This window comes from Merops nubicus, unplaced genomic scaffold, assembly GCF_000691845.1.
Source record: "Merops nubicus isolate BGI_N331 unplaced genomic scaffold, ASM69184v1 scaffold12001, whole genome shotgun sequence".
NCBI classification, from domain to species: Eukaryota; Metazoa; Chordata; class Aves; order Coraciiformes; family Meropidae; genus Merops; species Merops nubicus.
In genome coordinates, this window is record NW_008589096.1 from 1 (window position 1) to 19,863 (window position 19,863).

Genomic DNA, 19,863 nt, shown 5'->3' on the forward strand with positions numbered 1-19,863 from the left:
CAGCATAGCACCTTTTCTGGTTGGTTGTGTCATCAACCTGGATGACCTGATAGTGGTCATCTATGCAATCCAGGAACCTCCTGGATTGCTGGTGCCTGGCTGTGTTGTCCCTCCAGCAGATGTCAGGGTGGTTGAAAACCCCCATGAGGACCAGGGCTTGTGACCGTGAAGCCGCTTCTATTTGCCTGTGGAGGGCCTCATCTGCTTGGTTCTGCTGGTCGGGTGGCCTGTAGCAGAGCCCTACAGTAACATCACCCTCCCCTGTCTTGCCTTTAATTTTAACCCATACACTCTCAACCAGGTCATCATCCTTCCCCAGGTGGAGCTCTACTGATTCCAGATGCTCCCTGATATAGAGGGCAACGCCTCCTCCTCTCCTTCCCTGCCTGTCCTTCCTAAAGAGCTTGTACCCGTCTATCCCTGCATTCCAGTCATGGGAATGATCCCACCAGGTTTCAGTAATAGCCACTATGTCATGGCATCCCAGCAGCACAGTGGCCCTTAATTCATCCTGTTTGTTGCCCAAGCTGTGTGCATTTGCACAGAGGCACTTCAGCTGGGCTGGATGTGTTGTCCTCCTGTGGCAATTCTCCTTGATTTCCTTGGAGTGCCCTGATGCATCACCCCTGGCCTGTCTCAGGGCAGCAAGTTGAAAGCCCTTACTAGCTCTCCATCTCTCTGGCTCTGGTGAGCTGCCCCTCTGATTGTCACCAGCCAGCAGGAGACTATTTATTAATTTTTTCCCCACCACATGACACAAATATATGCCAAAGTAAAATCTGTTCATTAGGTCATGGACTAAGAGAATGAAATTCTTTTTTAAATTTAAAAATAGTGAAATATAATTTCTCCCTCACTAGTTTACTCCTAAAGATGGAATTTGCTCAGCAGAAAAAACTTTTTTAAATTTGATTTTTTCACTTTATCATCAGAGTACCTGAAAGAATTCTGGAAATTCATTTCCTGACCTGATCACCATGCTGTCATATGTGGTTCATTCTGCATCTTCAGCAACACCATTGACAATGCTTTATACTGGAACTGATTGTGCACATATTTTTTTGCTTGCTTTAATATGACATAAATATAGTTCCATCTTTTTGCTACATAAAGGATTTTAACAGAAATTTAAGCATGAAACTAAGCTCAATTTATTTTTGTTGTTGTTGTTGTTGGTTTTTTTTATTAAGTGTTTACTAACTCACCGGTGAAGTTTTTAACCATATCTCCAAACATAAGTATTTTCCACATAGGAATGAACTTACAAATATAGTTTATCAGTATCTGCTAGGGCTAAGAAATGAGAAAGTTACTTATCTTTTGCATGTGATACATTTTTGCATTTTGCTTTATTTATTTATTTTATTGTGCAGTGTTATGTCTAACTTAGCAGCGACATGGGTAAATAAATTGTCCTCAGCAAGATACCTGAATATATTTTCAAATAATTTTTCTTGTATTTTGAGTAACATGTTTGAAATAAATCAGAGGATGACATAGTGGCAAGGCTGAATTTTAAAAAGTTGAGACTGCTTCTGAAGATATCATACATTGTTTGCATTACCAGTAATTTGCAACAGTTGTAGTTATTGCTTACCTGTAAATTAAAGGGGAACCTACCTTGCTGCCTGTCCACTGAACTGATTGACTCTCGAGATACATGAACTAAAAGTATGCATCATTTGATGAAGTCTGTCTTCTTCTGACCAAGACACGTGACTATATGAAAAACTTCCAGTGTTACACTGATGTTAACAGGACACTGAGCCCGCTCCCTCAGGGTCAGTTATTCAGTACAAGGAGACTTTTTTGCAAGATGACTTATTTTGAAGAAGATATAGTTGTGAAGATTTTGTTGGGCAAAACATTTTTTCCCTCTGTGTACAGCCCCTCCATTCTTTGGCTGGTGTAGTTTGTTAGAGCTTGGGTGACACTCAAAAAGCTGATGCCTAGGCACAAATACACAATCTAGCAAGTTTCCATGGAAATTCAGTCTTCATTTTATTTGTGTCAAAATAGGTTATAGATGTTCCTCTGCTATTTCACGGAAAAGACTAAGCTGTATTTTGTGGGGTGTGCTTTGCTCATCCTTCATCTTAGTGGAATACAAACCAGCACTGCAGTAAAAGCCCATTTCATTGAATACTGTGCCTGACCTGTTAGCATCAGTTCCTGGTGGTGCTAACACAAGTACAAGACTTTCAGAAGGTTTAAATTTCAGGAAAACAGGCTAGCTTATGCTCATAATTTCTTTTTCTGGCATACTCTAAACACCTTTAAAATGTTGCACTCACATTCTTTGGAAAGCAAGATTATCTTTCAACACTAATATTTAGGGGGCTGATCATAATGGACCTCAAGCTCAGCTGTACTCAGGATGCTATAATAGTAGTTTTTGATAGCAGTGATGTATTTTGACAGAAAAGAGAATAATAAATTGCAGGGCTGCTTGAGCATTATTCAGTACTTCTATAATGGAGGGAAAATAATTGATATGTTTCTTTTTGGCAATAACACTCCTAATAAATCAGACATCTTGACAAAAAGACACTTGGCAAAAATAAATGTAACTGCAACACTTCATTAAAGTAAAAGTATCTTTACTATTAATATACAAATGGTGAAGAGTGACAAATAATTGATATACTTTAAGCCATACTTTCAATGTCTTTCATAAATACAAAACCAGCATCTGCGATATTACTTCTTTTTACAGTATAGAGATATATATATATACACAGCATTTCATAGGGACATAAGATTTTTGGAACAATAAACAAATTAGCTCCGGTGGTAGCTAACTTATCAATATATAATTCAGGTGGCATATATCGCAAGTGAGCTGTCGACAACGTGTGGAATAACAAAAACAATATATGGTATGCTTTAGCTTATATTGTACACAGCATACAAATACATACCGAGTGCTCTTTGTAGCAGGAAAGAGATTAGCTTTTAAAACTTTTAAGTAGTTCAAAATTCTTAGAACTCTACACCATGAGCAACAAAATTATCTTCTTAGGGGTCTGACTGCTTTATATATTTGTGACTGTTCTACAGACTTTGAGGGTTTGTTTTCCCTTTCCCCAACCCTCCATTTTAGGTTTAAAAATGTAGCTTGCTTACATGGTAGAGCTAAAGGATAAGGGAGGGTTAATGTTCCCCCTCCTCTAGTTTTCACTGCCCGCAGCACCCTGCCTTTTGGCAACAGCCTTCAGCAGCCTTTCTTGTTTTGGTATCTCCCCATGTCCCTTGTCACTGCTAAGGAAAGATGCTCCTGGTATCAGAGCCGTCTCTTGGCTCACTCTTTGGCACCTGTTCTCTCTGGTAATGGCTTTCCTGAATCCTGTTGGCACTGCATCTGGTCATCTCACCCACTCCCGATCTCACCTGTGACTTAAAAACTGCCAATACAAATTTGGCAATAAATATTTATTTCATTTCTCTGGGCTAAAAATGGCCAATATTCAAGTTTGAAAGTCAAACATCATGAGGCTCACAATGCCTGTTAGGAGGATAGATAGACTGGTAAATTCTGATTTCTCAGAACCTGATCCAAAGCCAAATTTGTAATATAAAGGCTTATTTTTGGCTCAGGTTCAAAATTATATAAGAACACAATTATACGTGCACTGGAAATATTGAAGATCACTTAAAACTTAGTGAGTGGTTTTCCTCCACCCACTACAGAACTGCTGTCAAGTGGATTGGGTAACTCTAGAAAATGATATGAAAATATCTGAAAAAGGGGGTGGGTCCTTTTTAAAAAAGATTTATTTAAACATGGTGGCTTTGCATCAATCAGCACAAGTACCTGAAGTTAAACAAAGGTATTAAGAAGAAACATTCCTTAGAATATTTTAATCTTTGCCTAAAGAAGTATCACAATCACATTGAATTATTTAGAGGGATGTTTTATTTTTTTTTTTTTTTTTTCTGGACATATAGTAATGTATGGGATCCAACTGTAATCAGATATTTTTATCAATGTTTCCTGACCATTACACACTTCTGATAGGAAAACCTTCTCTGTGTAAAAGGTTAACAAGAGCCTGGCAGGGCACTGCAGTTCCATTTACAATTAAATTCTGATTTACAAAAGCAACTCAATCAACTGAGGTTATACAGATCCTTGCTGAGATGGACAGATGAAATTTAGGCCCCACTGAAGTCAGTTTTTGTCTTAAAGCCCAGAGGGACATGGATTCCACAATGGCCCTTCTTGCAGTGCTCTCAACACCCCTCCACAGAAAATTCGTAATAGTGGTCATGAGCTTTTTCAGTAAATGGTCTTTTTGGAGGCCTTTTAATCAGGAGTAAATGTCACCCATCAGACACAACAACTACTTTACAAAGATATCACTTCCTATGACAGCTTACACAGAGATGGTGAGGCCACAAATGACTGCAAAACAAATACCCACTGTAGTTTTTTACTCCAGAGGTAAAATGGTGGGAAGATTCTCCTCATCATATTTCAGATTTGAGAAAGGACCTTAATATTTTAGGTCTAAGTATCCAAAGAGAACTAAGGAGATTTTCTATCTGACTCTTCAACTTGACAAATTGGTCAAAACACCCCTATACACCCAGCACGTACTCCATCTACTTGAATATTTTCAGCAGTAATACACCCACTGTGACCCTCACTAGAACTGTGATCTCAATAGATTTTTGCAAACGTTTTGTTTCAACTATTTACGTGATTTGAGAATATTATCTCCAGTTTACTTGAAGTGAGTATTTGAGCATATCTGAGCAGAAAAGTATGTCATGGTAAAGATTTCAAATATTTTAAACAGGCTTTGTAGACAAATTATTGAAGATTTTTCTTTAATAAAGCAGAGTGGCATGCTATCAAAAGGCACAAATACATTTCCATTATCCAGTCTAGGAAACAGAAAAATTGCATGATTATTATACTACAGTTTGATGATTGGCACTTAAATAAATAATTGAAGTAATTACCATCATAAAAGAAAGCCACTTTTTTGGATGAACATCAATGCAGAGGCTCAAGACAGCAGGTGGAATTTACTATACCAGGACTCGCTGTCAAACAGCCTTTGGAGATGACTGTCACTGTGTACATATGCTGTATATATCTATGAAGAGATAGAAAATAGGCCCAATCCTGCAAGCTCCCCTATGAAAGTACATCCATCCTCCTACTCACACTAACACAAATTATGTCAGTGAGGTGTCTGATGAGGAGTGGGTTCAGTCACATAAAATTTCTTGCAAGACTGAGGCCTAAATAAATTAATCTTTGTCACATTATGCATTAGCATGACCAGAACAGTAAATATTTCGGCAACCACAGAAAAAAATCTCAGAAGTTGAATAAAACAAGTAAACAAACCAAACCAGAAAAAACTCTCAAGAGTATATTTGTATACTAAATTGCAAAACACTGCTTAAAACTTTTGCTACTATAGTGGTAAATCAGAATTCAGGTCTACTAAAAAAATACCAAAAGCTCTAAGTAATTTTAGTTAATTTTACCCCTCATTTTGTGTTGAAGAGAGATTGTCACTGCCACATTCCATATAATTAAGAATTTCAATGGCTCCCTCCCACCCTCATCCCTGGAGTATGTTAGTGTAACAATTCAGATTACTTTTACAAATAGTTATATTTTGTCAACTCTTCTGACATCTCATACTAACACTTAAAATTACTTTTAGACAGTAAAAGTGACATTTATACAGATACCTGTTTTTTTTTTTCTTTTTAGTCTAGAATAAGAAAAGAAAGAAAATATGTTATTCCAGTTCTACACATATCTTACAAATTACTATGTGCTGTCCCTCATTTGGAAATATTTGAAATTATCAGTGTTTTTAAGCATTCTTTCATAGTTATAGTTTGGCTTTCTCCTGCAGAGCACAGAGACAAAGCACAAGAGATAACCTATTAATCCACAGACCAAAAGGTATGCTTGGAACAGTCCATCAGTAATTTAGGACTGTTGCATTCTCAGCCCTCTCATAGCCCAACTAACGAGAGACTTAATAGCAGGAAGAAAACACTCCTGAAAATAGCTTTTGATTTGTAGTCCGATATAGCGCAAAACACTTTTGCTTCCAGTATTTAAAGAGTTTTGCACTATATTTTACTTGTAAAGAGTAGCACAGGCATACTACTACTAAATGTGCTGACAAGACCTCTTAAATTCTCCAATCTCTTCACATTGTAATTAGATGACATGTAATGAAAACAAACTGAACAACTGAACCAAACCCAGATATGTAGCTGTTAGGCCATGAAGGATTTTTGGGTAAGTTTCAATAAGTACTAAAATTTGAAATGTCTCTATGGTTGAGCCAGGACATGGTTAGCTCTGCCCATGTTGTATAGGAACCTCGTTGTGCAAATGATTTTGCCGGCTTTTGAAAAGGCACCATTTGCCTAGTGAAGCTTGACTTAAGTGAAGAAGCATGGCACTACCTAACTTTGTGATGGCAAGTAGAAGAGGAAAGGATGTTTACTACCTTCATTCTCATCTTGGTAAAACCATAGCATAAGATGATGGTGACTGCAAATGTTCAAGCCACATCAAGCACATTATTCTCACCTGCTGGAATTTCCCAGGTCCCTTCCTTGCATTTTGATAGAAAAAGAAAGCCCAAATGCAAATACATACTTTGTAGAAAGAATCTGTATTCATATATATAAATGAGACAACTGGTTCTCTTAATTATAGGTTAAGAAGCAGTCCTGCTCACTGTGCATTTAGAAAGAAAGAGGACCAATTTAACAGACAAGTAGCTATTTGGTAGTACTTGCCCGCTCAGTATGTAGGGAGCAAGAATGAGAGGAAATGAAAGGAATGACTTCATCTTTCCCTCACCTGCAAGTATGGTCTTAGCATTTAGAGAAACTTCTTTGCAGCATTTTAAATTCTTATTTTTAAATTATTCTCCTTCATGACTTTCATCCCACACTGCTATTTCCTCTTATCTGTTCTTTTCATTTTGGTACTGGTTTTGTGTGAACTTGCCCTCTTATCCTAGACACACCAGTGGTATGCCTTGGTACTCAATTACTTGGTTCATTGTAGGTATTTCCAAAAGTGAGGAAAAGTTGTAAGAAAAAAACAAACCAACAACATAAAATGACTTTGCTTTGAAAAATAAGAAAGATCTATGAATTAAATATATTCTCCTCAGCTCTTTAAAATGCACTAAAGCTTGGATTAACAAGAAGGTCAGCCTGCCACTTCCCCAGATTTAAGGTAGTCTTTTATGTTTTGCTTTCAGCTTTACTGCACAAAAGTCAACAACTTTGCCATAACTACAAAATATCAGCTAAGGGTTGATGACATTCTGTGAAAAATTGTGAAGTATGATGACTTCAAATATGAGCAAAATTCAGATACAGCACAGAAAGGATGTAATTTGCTGCATAAAGTTAGACTTAAATTTCAGATATGACTTAGATGTAGAAAATCCACAAGGTACTCTACAATTTACTACTAACAATTAGAATTTTTCAACCTACTTTTCTATATGAGTTTTTTATTTCTTCCAAAGCAAGACTTTGAAGAGTTTGGTATGTGTGGATGCACTATGCTGAAAAGGAAACAAAATATATTGCTCCAGTTAGTGGCACTATTAAATCAATCATAACAAATATGAATGAATTTTGCATCAAATAAATGAGTCAAATTTCAGAGTGGTGCATGTTAACCAGAAAAATAAAAAGGACTCTTAAGGAATGCTCAGTTGAGTCAAATATAAGATGCTAATAATTTAAAACTGTTTCTAACTGTTTAGCCTAAGTCCTCCTTTCCATCTGTTCTTAGAGAGTTTTTATTAAGACAAAGGGTATGAAATCATAAAGGAACAAGGGATAATTTTTAATATTTCATGTACTGATTTAGGTAGAAAATATATCTATTACAATCAGTTAACTTTTATCCCTTGACTAAATAATTAGAACTTAAAGAATGAATAATGTATATATAAAAATAAGTTGGAACAAATAATTTGAGCTTGTGTTTATTGTAAGGTTTTGCTTGAAGCCAAGATTATGATCAGAAAAACTTTCTTTTCATACCTTTGCTACATTTTAGTTTACATGCAACCTCCAAAATTTTAATACAGCAAACTAGAAGCACTGAAAATCCTGGAGCCTTTCAGAATCACACTCATGTCATTAGTATGAGGCCAGTATAGTGCTATGAAATATTCTGCCAATTTTATTTAAATCTGTGTATCAAGTTTATCAGCTTATTACTTTACCAAATAAATTGGGTAAAACTGCAGGTATGAGCTGGTTCTATTCTGAAAAGTGTCTTTTATTTTTGTTTGCTTCAAGTTATAAGCAGAGCTGGAATGACTACCAAGGGTCTGCTAGTGCTAAGGTCTTAAGCATTATACCAAGACTGTTTTGTTTTATTTTGTTTTTTAAAGGCAACCTAAACTTCTGTTTTATTGTAAACGGAAACAAATATAGTAGTATATGTCACTTCATGTATGTAGCTTGCACTATGAGATCTGGAGAGACCTGATATGTTGTTTGTGGTTAGGGATGCTTTGTAACTACTCTTCTAAATAGATGTACTTTGTCATATAGTCGTATAATAAATTAAAGATCGTATTCTGCAGATTTTTCAAATTTATACCATGGGACTTGGTGTCAGCAAAATACATACTAAAACAATTAACAAAAAAATAGAAAGGAACTGTAGACAGAAACTGTTTCATCATATGTACACATGTACTAGCTATTCCAAGCTTAAGTTTCCTAAGAAATTAAGGTCAGCTGCAAAGTTTTGGTCACGTGGTTACTTCGATCCAAATGCATTATCCAGACAGCTGTAGTTTATCTTATTATGCTTTGCTATCATCTTCTTTTGACTGGATGATGTCATTAGCAACTTTGATTTCTATGGTTTCTGGATTTAAAGCTTCTTTCCCATTTTCCTCCTTTAGTGGCAGCTTCCTATCAGAAGAAAAGAATAATCATGGTAACACGTAAATAACACAATCTGGAATTTAAGCCTACAAGATATGTATCACTTCTACAGTTCACAGTGTTTCTAAAAAATAATTTATTGACAATAATGTACAATTATTTTATTATGATCACTGAGGTTCCTTGCTTTTAAAGAAATTCCTATTATTTCCATTTCTATTAAGCCAGAAAAAGCTAAATGGCACCTGATAAGAACATTGCTGCTGCCCAAAACAGTTTCTTCAATAAAACAAAAGAAACAACAGAATGCCAAATAACTTGACCCAAGACATCACAAAGGTATGTTTTTCCTAGGCTACCATGAAACACACTCAAGTCTTTTGCTGAATCTAGATGGTTCTCTTTTTTAAATGTCTGTTTCTAAACATAAATTCAATTGTATACAAAAAAAGACATCTATCATGGGAGGTTATGTCAAGACATACATGAAGAAATTCTTATAGCACAAGGAGGTAGTGTCAGTTATTTTATTATTTAGAAAGTTTTGGCGCATTACACAATCTAGCAGTGTTAATAACTTATAGCTCTTTTAAGACTAACTTAGTGAAAACTCTGAAGAGTTTTATATTCCTTAATGCCACAGAGTTCTCAGACTTACTTTACAGGAAAGACAAAACATTGATTTAATTAAAAAAAGTCTTGAAATCATTAATTCCCTACTGCCAATATTAGCTGTCAAAAAAATAGAGCTGTCAAAAATATGTATGGTTTACTGAGATGTTCCTGTAGGAGTACCCTGGGCTAAAAGCTGTTAATCATGATTCCAGTTTGGGTTTGCTTTCTGTTTTTTAACTAGAGAATAGTATGCATATGCCTTTTTATTCATAATAACTGTAAAATGTTTCAGTAAACTTCCACTGTGATTGCTTTGATGTCCCTGAGACCAATAAACTGTTCAAAACCTCTCTGAGAAAGGTTCCCTTAGGAATGTCTTGTAATAACAATGTTTAATGACAACAAATAAAACACAGCAATACCCAAATGAAATGGGCATTGCTTATGAAATTTAGGTTGTCTGAAATGAACTAAGAAAGATGTTGTGTATCTAGAGGTTAAACAATGAGCACGACCTACATCTGAGAGAAATCAAAGAGCAGAGCAACTTGTGCTATTACAGTAAAATATGTGGGATATATGTCAGCTGTCTAGCTCTGAGCACAAAGGGAGGTCTCTAGTAATTGTCTGTTTTACATGGCACACCCAAAGGAAACATTTCAGTCCACAACACAATGCCTGAAACAATGGAAACAGCAGAATCAACACAACTCTATTTTAAAAGAGAATAAAGCAGTGGACCAGAGGAAGCATGGCACATGAGACGCATTTTAGGTAAGCAGGCATCCATGTTGAAGGCCTGATATTGCAAAACACTTAAATTAGTATTTAAAAAAAGACCTAATTTAATCTAGTTTTATATAAAGGCAGAGTAATTTTTCAAAAGTTCATGTTGAAAGGAAGAAAATATTTAGTCAAAGTGAAAACTGGGCAACGGGCAGAATATACTGTGCGGAAATTTAAATAAATTGATTTTGGAGAAGCAGATTAATTATGTTACATATAACTCCAAATTATTTGAAATAGGAAGATTTGCTAGAAACCTGTTGAAGGATACTACATATTACTGAAATACAGGTTCATGCAAACAGTGTTTTGAATGCAAGCAAGGAAAAAAAACCCTACAAAAATGTTTTACAAATTCTCCTCTTCATAAGCTCCATTCACGACTCTTTGACCTTATTCTCTTTAAAAATGTGTTTGTTTTTTTTTTTTGGCATGATGTGAAGCTATTAGTTAACTACATCATGTTCAAATGTTCTAATCATGCCCATTTTCCTATAACTAATTTTTCTTTAGCTATATCTATTTGAAATAATTTCATATTTTCCAAGTGGGCAGACTAATACTTTCAAATCTAAAAACATTTTATAATAAAAGCTTTTTTTTTTTAAAAAAAATAAATAATAATACTCGAGAACTTTAAAAGATTCTTTTGCTTTAATCAAAAGCTGGCTGTTTTCAATCATTAATAATATTCATTTCCTATAGCACTGCATGAAGCCTAACTGCCATAGTCTCCTGATATTATCCATACAAAACTTTAACTAGAATATTTACTTTCTTATTTTATAGGAAAGTGGCTCCTAGCTATTTTGATACTGGAATTTGCCCACCTTCATTAATACTAAGAAAAAACTCAGCCAATACTACAAACACAATAATGTCAGACTAGGAATGTAATTATAGCACCACATTGCACGTGATATTTTAATCATATTACAGAAATGTGATATGAAATGCACAGCTTAAATTGATTTCCTGCCAGCATTATTAAAACTTGTTGACTCGCAGGTAGAAGTGCTTTGTGCTCATCTGTCACACACAGATCCCAAACCTGGCTTTAATAAGAGTCATCTGAGCTAACGTAATACCGAGACTGCTGGATAATATGCTGAACAATATAATGAAAACATGCTATTATTGTAAGAGGAAGTCATGTCTTTATTATTTCCCACAAACATTTAAATTGCATTTAAAGTTCTGAGTATAATTTGGTATTATTCAAAATAATTCAAGTAATTATTCAAAATATTTAATCTAATTTAAACTGAAGGCTTATATTGTATACCTTTAAGACAGCCGTAATTAGTCACAATGAACCCCATCTTGTATGAACATTGCCTGCCTGGAATGCTCTTGAAACTTCTCCTTCCTGCAAGCTCAGCTCTTCTCCCCAAGATCCCCACTGGTCATCTTCACCCTGCCCAGCGTGTGCCCTTCTGGCTGATAGCCCCTATTGCTGACAATGTGGTTTTGTGCTATTACACCTGAGAGACTTACTCCTACCCTATCGCATCCCCCTTTCCTTTAGTGGCATCTCACCTGTACTTTATATTGCTTCCCTGTTTTATCAGTTACGACCTGTATCTGAGCAGAAGGTCTTTGCATGTTCCCCTATTAACAGCATCCCTTCAGATGTCCTGATTGCATGATGCTCTATTCATCTTTGGTTTCCTAAGTGACCCTGGCCTGAATCTTTAGCTGCCCTCTGTCCAGCTGTACCTTGGACTGCTGTCTTTTGCCATTGGTTGTGGGAGAACAAATTACCAAGAAGAAAACTGTCATCATTATTAATATCTCTCACCAGTTCCATTCTCCCAAGGACAAAATACCCATCAAACTCCTTATCAGCTGTTCCTATGATTTAGTTACTTTTTCGTGTCAATACTGACTGATTCTTTCTCCCTCCCCTAAGATAATAAAACATTTTTGATTTTAACTTGCTTATATTTCACTCCTGTCAGGTGTTCTAATGACTCGGACAAGCAGGAAGAACTGAATTTAATCTCTCCTGGTATCATGTCCTTTGCTAGATACATCTCAGTCATATTTGCAAGACCTCATGCTACAAATAGTCTTGAATCATAAAAAAATGTGGCTCTGCTGCCTTTATCCACTAATACATCCAAGGCCTGCTGGACTTGTAGAATGTTTACAACTGCTCTCCTCTGACTCCTTAGATAACTGGGTTCTCTACAGTGCCCCTCATTACAAATTCTAATATGAAGAGCAAACATATGACAAATCATTCAACAAATTCCATAATTACTTAATTAACACAAGTTTGAAGAACAATATATCTTAATGTGTACTTATCTAATAAAATATCCCATTCCTCCCCATCTACTAGGAATGCCAATTACACAGCTTTTTTTCTTATTAAAGGTAATGGCTTTTGCAGTTCCAGATAATGACAAAGAAGGCAATTTTGTTGTCTTTTCAGAAAGAAAAGAAAGAAGATTCAGAAAAAAGATTCTTTTATAAAACATCCCCTCCTTTTAAAAAAACAACTGTGATTCCATTAAAGGTGAGTTTCTATAATTGTTACAGAGCTGTTTTCATAGCCCTGACCAACTTTAACATCTCATGAGATAGGAGATTTTCACAACTCATGAAGAGCTTTGGGCTCAAACCAAAGAAACTTGGAGCTTTATTTAATAATTTCAAATCGATCAACTTTTGAGGTTCAGAAATGAAACTCTTGAGCAATCAGTTCATGTCCTTCCGCACCACTAGGTGGGCTCTCAATAAAAGGAATAGTACTATCATTAGCTTGTTGAAATATTAGTATCTCTTCAAACTAAATTTTCAGAAGGAAAAAAGAAGCCTATCAGAAACTTGCATTGTAATAGTGAGCTTAGCAAAATAACAGCTTGTTTGTGCCCTTTCACAAATGTTGCTTTATCCTCCACACATGCTGGGAAAAGTGCTGTTCAGGACCAAACACCAACCACTCCACCCAGTTTAATCTGCTCCAGGGGCTGCAGCACAGAACAGGAGGGGACAGTACTGCCAGAGCCTGGGACCCCTGAGCCCAAGGCTGGTCCCTGCGACTCAGGAGGCAGCTGCAGCCTGTGAGCCTGGCTGAGAACCACTGTAGATTCCGTGCTGGCAGCAGCTTGCAGAGACAGCAAGAGGGCATGAGGGAACCCAGCAAAGTGGCTGCCCATCAGCCCTATTAATCCAGAGGACTTAAATACTGAGCTAAGCTCTCAGATGGGTGAATGTGAAAGCAGGAAGGACCATCCTATGAGGAGCTGGGTTTCTGGGGCATGAGATCATTGTGCCCTACGTACAGGATGTATGTGGGGACGTGTATGTAATGCAATCTAAGGCAATCTGAGAGTCAGGAGATTACTCCTGCAGCATGGTTAATCACTGATGGGTAAGTGGCAAAGATCAGATCCGCCTGACTAAAAAGATACTTGTACGTCTGCAGAGCTACCACTGCAGGGCCAGGAGTGCTGTGGGGGGAAGGTGTCTGTGGGTGCCAGGGCTGAGAGAAGGCAACAGGACTGTGGCCTGCCTCTGCTGGCCACGGTTCCTCGCAGGGTTTGGAGGTCACCCAGGAGCAGGAGAGGAGCATTGGGGTAAGCTCTGGTGCAGTCGAGGAGCCGGAGAGTGCAGACAGAGACTTGCCCTTACCCTCAAGCCCCTGAATGCTGTGGGCAGAGCTGGGAGCAGCAGCAGCAGCGTGTGAGTCTGTGAGCCACCAGGGCCAGGGATGGGCAGGGGCTACTTACAACCTACATGGGGCTCCTGGTCAGCAGTGTTGTCTGTGGCCCCCTGCCCTGACACAAGGTCTGTTTTCTCCAAAACAACAGGAGGAGCTCCTCAGGTGTCAGGGCAGAAGGGAGGGCCAGAAAATTTCCCTGGTTACTTGCTAACCTCCAAACAGGTGGCAGTGTAAGAACACACTGCAGGACTGCCACTGTCAGGTGTTCCCATCCAAGGGCTGGATAATGCCCAGATGTGGTTATACTCCAGGTCACAGAAAGAGAAAAACGTCAAGTGATAATCTCAGTCACTGTATGTGGGTTACCATGATTTAGATTGATTATTGTAAAACAAAAATAAATAATTTTAATAATCACTCTTGTACACTGCATTGCTGCAGAGCAACATTCTTGCGATGCCCCATATCTCCCTCCCAGAGTGCAAGAAGCCAGGAGGAGCTTGAGTGAAACTCCAGGGAATGTCAGGCTACTTACTCTGGCTCTGTGAGGGGAGTTGTTTCATTTGGCTCATTTACTGGGCTCCCGTCTTCATGATTGGTAATTCTTTCATCCTCTGTTCTCATTTCCACTATTGGTTCTTTTGATCCATCTTTCCTAAAAATTATTTTAAAAGTCTTAGTCTTGTGTCATCAAATTAACCATATACATTGCACAAAACTAATTACCAAGATCTCTTCTCTCAAATCTCAGCAAAGAAAATGCAGAACTAATCGTCAGCGACTAACACCACCGAGACACGTTTAACAGCATGTTCCCAATTCCTTGAAGTCTTCAAAGCATCCTGTATCCATGCTTACTTACCTAACTTTGTAAACATCATAGATAGCATCTCAAAAGAGCACTTTTTAAATGACTAAGTAATAAGAGGATGGGCTTTTCATGGAAATAGATATGAACTTTCCTAACCTAGTATAATAAAATATAGTCCGTGGTGCTTACTTGTGCATGAAGTTTTCTGGCAGTGCAAAGAACCTTTATATTAGTATAAAAGTGTACTTTAATGTCCAGCTGCCAGAACAGGGTAAAGACCTCTTCTGTTATCAGAACCTAGCTCCTACTGCTCACACTGGTAGAAAAAACTCTTTCTATGTCATATTTTCCCCATTGTAGGAACAAATGCTAGCGTCTCACAGTTATTTAAATGTGCTAATGGGACAATGAATTGTAAGGAAGATGGAGCAATGAGTATTGACATTACGCTTTTGTACAGAACCATAATTTGGGTTGGAAGGGACCTTTAAAGGTCATCAAGTCCAACATCACTACAATGAGCAAGGACATCTTCAAATAGATCAGGTTATTCAAAGCCCTGTCCAATCTGATCTTGAATTTGTTTCCAGGGATGGGGCATCTACCACCTCTCTGGGTAACCTGTTCCAGTGTTTCAACACAGTCACTGTAAAAATAAATTTCTTCTTTAGATCTAGTCTGAATCTACTCTTTTTGTCTTTAAAACCATTACACCTTGTACTATTGCAACAGGTCCTATTAAAATGTCTCTCTCCATATTTCTTATAGGTCCCCTTCAAGTAATGAAAGGCTGCAACAAGGTGAACGCTGGAGCCTTCTCTTCTCCAGGATGAACAACCCCAACTCTTTCAGCCTGTCCTCACAGGAGAGGGGTCCCATCCTTCTGATCATTTTTGTGGCCCTCCCCTGCACCTACTCCAACAGGTTCATGTCTTTCCCAGATTAAGGACTCCAGCGCTGGACACAGTAGTCCAGGTGGGATCTCATGAGAGCGGAATCACCTCCCCGGACCTGCTGGCCACACTTCTTTTGATGCAGCCCAGGATACAGTTGGCTTTCCGAACCGCAAGTGCATGTTGCTGGCTCAAGTCCAGCTTTTAATCCACCAGTACCTCTAAGTCTTTCTCTGCAGTGCTGCTCTTAATAATATGGCCATGATGTGGAAATAACTGCTCACTGCTACAGAAGTATTAACAATATTACTACTAATTAACTTGCATATAATTTTACTATCAGAGGGCAGATCAAAGGAGACCCAAGATACATCTGATATTTCCAAAATAAAACCTCTTTCTACATAAATATTTAATCTCAATTCCTGTCATCAGATAAGGAATTGCATCCAGGAACTTCATCAGCTGTAGTTTGGAAATGCAGGTTAACAATTTTGAAAGTGAACAATCACTTTTATATTTAACAGACTATTTTCCAGACCTGTGGCATTCTAGAGAGCAGTCAGACTGCTATGTGCCATAGTAAAGACCTACTGAACCCCTGTCTAATTAATATCTCACATTTTCATATTGTACATGAGAAGATAATCATTAAACAGTGTTTCAACTACAATAATCAATCTATTCAGGAAGTCCCTGGAGAAATTTTACCATTCTCTGGCAGGTATCCTCATGGAAAATCTTTGTAGGTTAATAAGAGTGTAGCTAAGATAAATGTGTGGCTAATAAGTTGACTAGTGAAGAACTAATGGCTAGAAGTCTAATATATTCTGATTATTTTTTTAAAAAAACTGCCTGTCCTTATTCACTTCTGCAAATGAAATTCTGTTTTATGGCACACAATTGGATACAACGTTCATTTCTGAAGAAGATGCACATAACTCATGGCTACCCCCTATCTATGAAAAGATTATGGATCATAGTAGGGCTTGTGGAGGGAATTACAAGTTCTACTTGGTTTATCTGTACATCTACAATCTTACAGCCAAACATACAGTATTGCATGACCAGAAGCCTAAAAAAAGACGTTATTCACAAACAGTGTTCACATAGGATTGAGGAATCGATCTGTACAGAAAGTAGAAAAACTGCATAACAAATGAAAATTCCACAGAAGGGGAAGTGATTTGTAGGAAATGCATTATGTCACTTCTGTTCCAAGTAGCTATGTGTACATTACATTGTATCATCTACACTCATTACCTGCAAGACAAAAATAATAACTATACATAACCTACAATCCAAAAGTAACAAAGAATTGCACCATAAATCCCCTCACAAATCCAGAATGTGAACGGACATATTTAAACCAGGGAAATGTCAGTGTATTTTAGGGAATGGAAGTTAGCGTGATATAACTTCAAATTTCAACACTTAAAGCCTATTTCAAAATTTTAGCTTGACAGTTTACTTATGCAGCAAACAGGTTGAACTAAGAACAGTCTCAAATATTTTAAATTCTGATTGACTCAAGATCACCCCAACAAGGAAAAAATATAATTAAGTAAGAGGATTATTCTTGCACAGAGGAATAAATGCTAAGTCACCAGCTTTATGCTTTCTGGGACAGCATGGACTAATGGCATTTGGATATGATGTGTTGATAGAAACATATAAACTGCTGTCGAGTGACATTTGCAACTTTGGCTCCCTAAGGTCTTCCCATTCAGGAGGGTCTGCACACCAATTCATATTTGGTCACTTCTTGAATGAGAAATCAAAGCATAAACTGAAGAGGTGCACTCAACAGGAAATGACAGCTGAGCCAGAGCCAGAAGCTTCACATCTTGATTCTATTGACCCGGACACGCTGCCTTCGCACAACAGAAAAAATGCTGTTATTCCTTCTCTTACTGTAAGTTGTGGAGAATTAGGAAACTGTTATTTTAGGGTGTAAATTATATTCAGAAACATTATTTGATGTAAATACTCTGTGCCTGCTCATGATTGGTTTTGCTTTATGGAACTGTTTCCAAAAGAATCTAAGAAACAAAATGAACTTACCTAACAAAGACACCACCTCTGAATCCAAACAGCCCAAACTAAACTCAAGAAAGACATTTACATCTCTACTGCTGACAGGGAAGAAGCCCGGTCCAGCTATAGATAATGAGGGCTGCAAAATCTGACCTGCTTTACAGGCATCTGGGGAAGGATGGGATCTGGGAAGGTGCAGGAGAATGAACTGCGAGGCCTAACTACTGGGAAATGCAGCACTGCAGCACACAGAAACTGGACTAGCTAATGTTATTTAAACCACAAGACAGCATTCTCACAAAAATAACTGTGTATGCATAAGAAGTCTATCTAATGAGGAAACTATGCATTTTTTTAGTGTAATAATGGAACTGCTTAAAATGAGGGACCATAAGTAATCCTCTCTCCATCTTACCTTTTGAGAACTCTGTAAAGGTTGGGTCTTTAATGTCTTATTAGTGTATGCAATCAGCACTTAAACAGCTTTGCCAGAGCTCTCATGATCAACTCTTATCATTTAAGGTAACATATTTGCACGTAAATGATCAGTTCATTCACATTTGTCTGATGAAACAGCCACTACAACAGGGTATTTGTGAGAATCAGGATTGTTTATTCCCCTTTTATGTTTCGCAGTCATTGACTGTTGCTGTGAAGAATAATCATGGTCACCAGCATTTCACCCACATCCAACTCAGCACTCCTATTTTTAAAAATCAATGATACTCTTTATTCCTAAGGTCTATGGTTAAAAAACAAGTTTTTCCATCAAGTGCTATATCTGAGAAGAAAAACTCCTTCACAGATTTTCTGTAATACTATGTCCTTTACTCCCAGATTTACTGGCACTGCCACAAGCATATGCTGAGTTTTTGGGTATTAGAAGCTCAAAGATGGATTTGTAGAATCGGAGTTAAAATGATCTGTTACCTGTTCCTCATGGACCAAAGATGTGCCTGTAACTATTACTGAATTACAACTGATTTCCTTTGTGTCAAGCTGCAGAAAGAGGCCATCTTAAAGTGAGAGATGGTAAATGCCTTTTTCTGTGACCATTTTTTCTTTTAAGGCAACATTTGACCACAAACAATTCTATACATTTCAGAGGAACATTTTTCCAAGTAATAAAAACATTTTATTAATTCCCTTTGCCATACCACAAAATGGCCATAAAGTAAATGTAAGTTGGACAGCCGACTTTTTCTTTTAATGAAGTTTCCAAAATATGTGACCAATACTCACAAGTAAGCAGCCTTTCCTTCTTCCAGTTCTTTACTTTTTCCACTTGAACCGTTCTTTTTCCCACAGATCCTCCTGGTGATGCACATTAGCAATCCACATTGTCGTACAAAGAAGCAGCTAACATCAGTCACAACCAGGATTAACAAAAGGGCTGCCACTCCCAGGCCAATGACAGCACCAAGTCCAAGACCATTAAAAAGAGTGTCTTGAATAAAAGAAAATTAAAATTTATTAATAAAATTAATCCAAAAAAATATAGTATTTTCTAAAGCATTTAAGCTGTAGGCCAGGAGGCTAAAGAATGTTTAGAAATTAACCATTCAGCAATTAATGGAAATAAACAGTCCTGAAGATGAGGCATTTATAGAACCTGATTTAAAAAATTACAAAATACATGTTTTCCCTGTAAAATCTTCCCATTGCCAAAATTCCAATATAGTTGCAGAGCAAAAATGGGATTATTTAATAACAAATGACACTACAACTTAACATTCCAAGACTGAGGGTATCAGTATGCTGTCTAAGAAAAATATTTGCTATGTTCAACATAATAATAGTTGATAAAAATTGTAATTTTACACATTTCAACATAATTAATTAGCAGCTGTGCTAGAGCAGAATTACTGAAAGGTTTAAAAGACTGTCAAAAGAGTATTTATTCTTATAAAGGTCATTTTTTGAATTAAAGTAGAATGAAAAAAGTCTTCAAAGAAGTTAATTCAAGCTATTTAATCTGCAAACAGTGCACACAGTCTTCAATAAATTAGTATAAGAAACATAATGAATATTATTAAATTATTATGGGGTTAGGAACTCATTTTGTATAGTCTTCTACCTTGAAAAAACAGTATTACACTTCAAAATAAACATATTCCACACCTGAA

General features: G+C 37.1%; 1 protein-coding gene across 1 annotated transcript in view; it reads right to left on the minus strand.

Annotated features, from left to right (window-relative positions):
• Positions 1–8,638: 8,638 nt before the first annotated feature.
• Positions 8,639–19,863, minus strand: part of NCAM2 (neural cell adhesion molecule 2) — a gene marked incomplete at its 5' end in the record, with an annotated part of 71,339 nt that continues 60,114 nt past the window's right edge. Inside the window, 3 exons of the mRNA XM_008949475.1 lie at positions 8,639–8,949; positions 14,532–14,651; positions 18,980–19,184. Of these exons, the coding sequence (XP_008947723.1) occupies positions 8,838–8,949; positions 14,532–14,651; positions 18,980–19,184 (437 nt within the window). The remainder of the gene's footprint in view (positions 8,950–14,531; positions 14,652–18,979; positions 19,185–19,863) is intronic.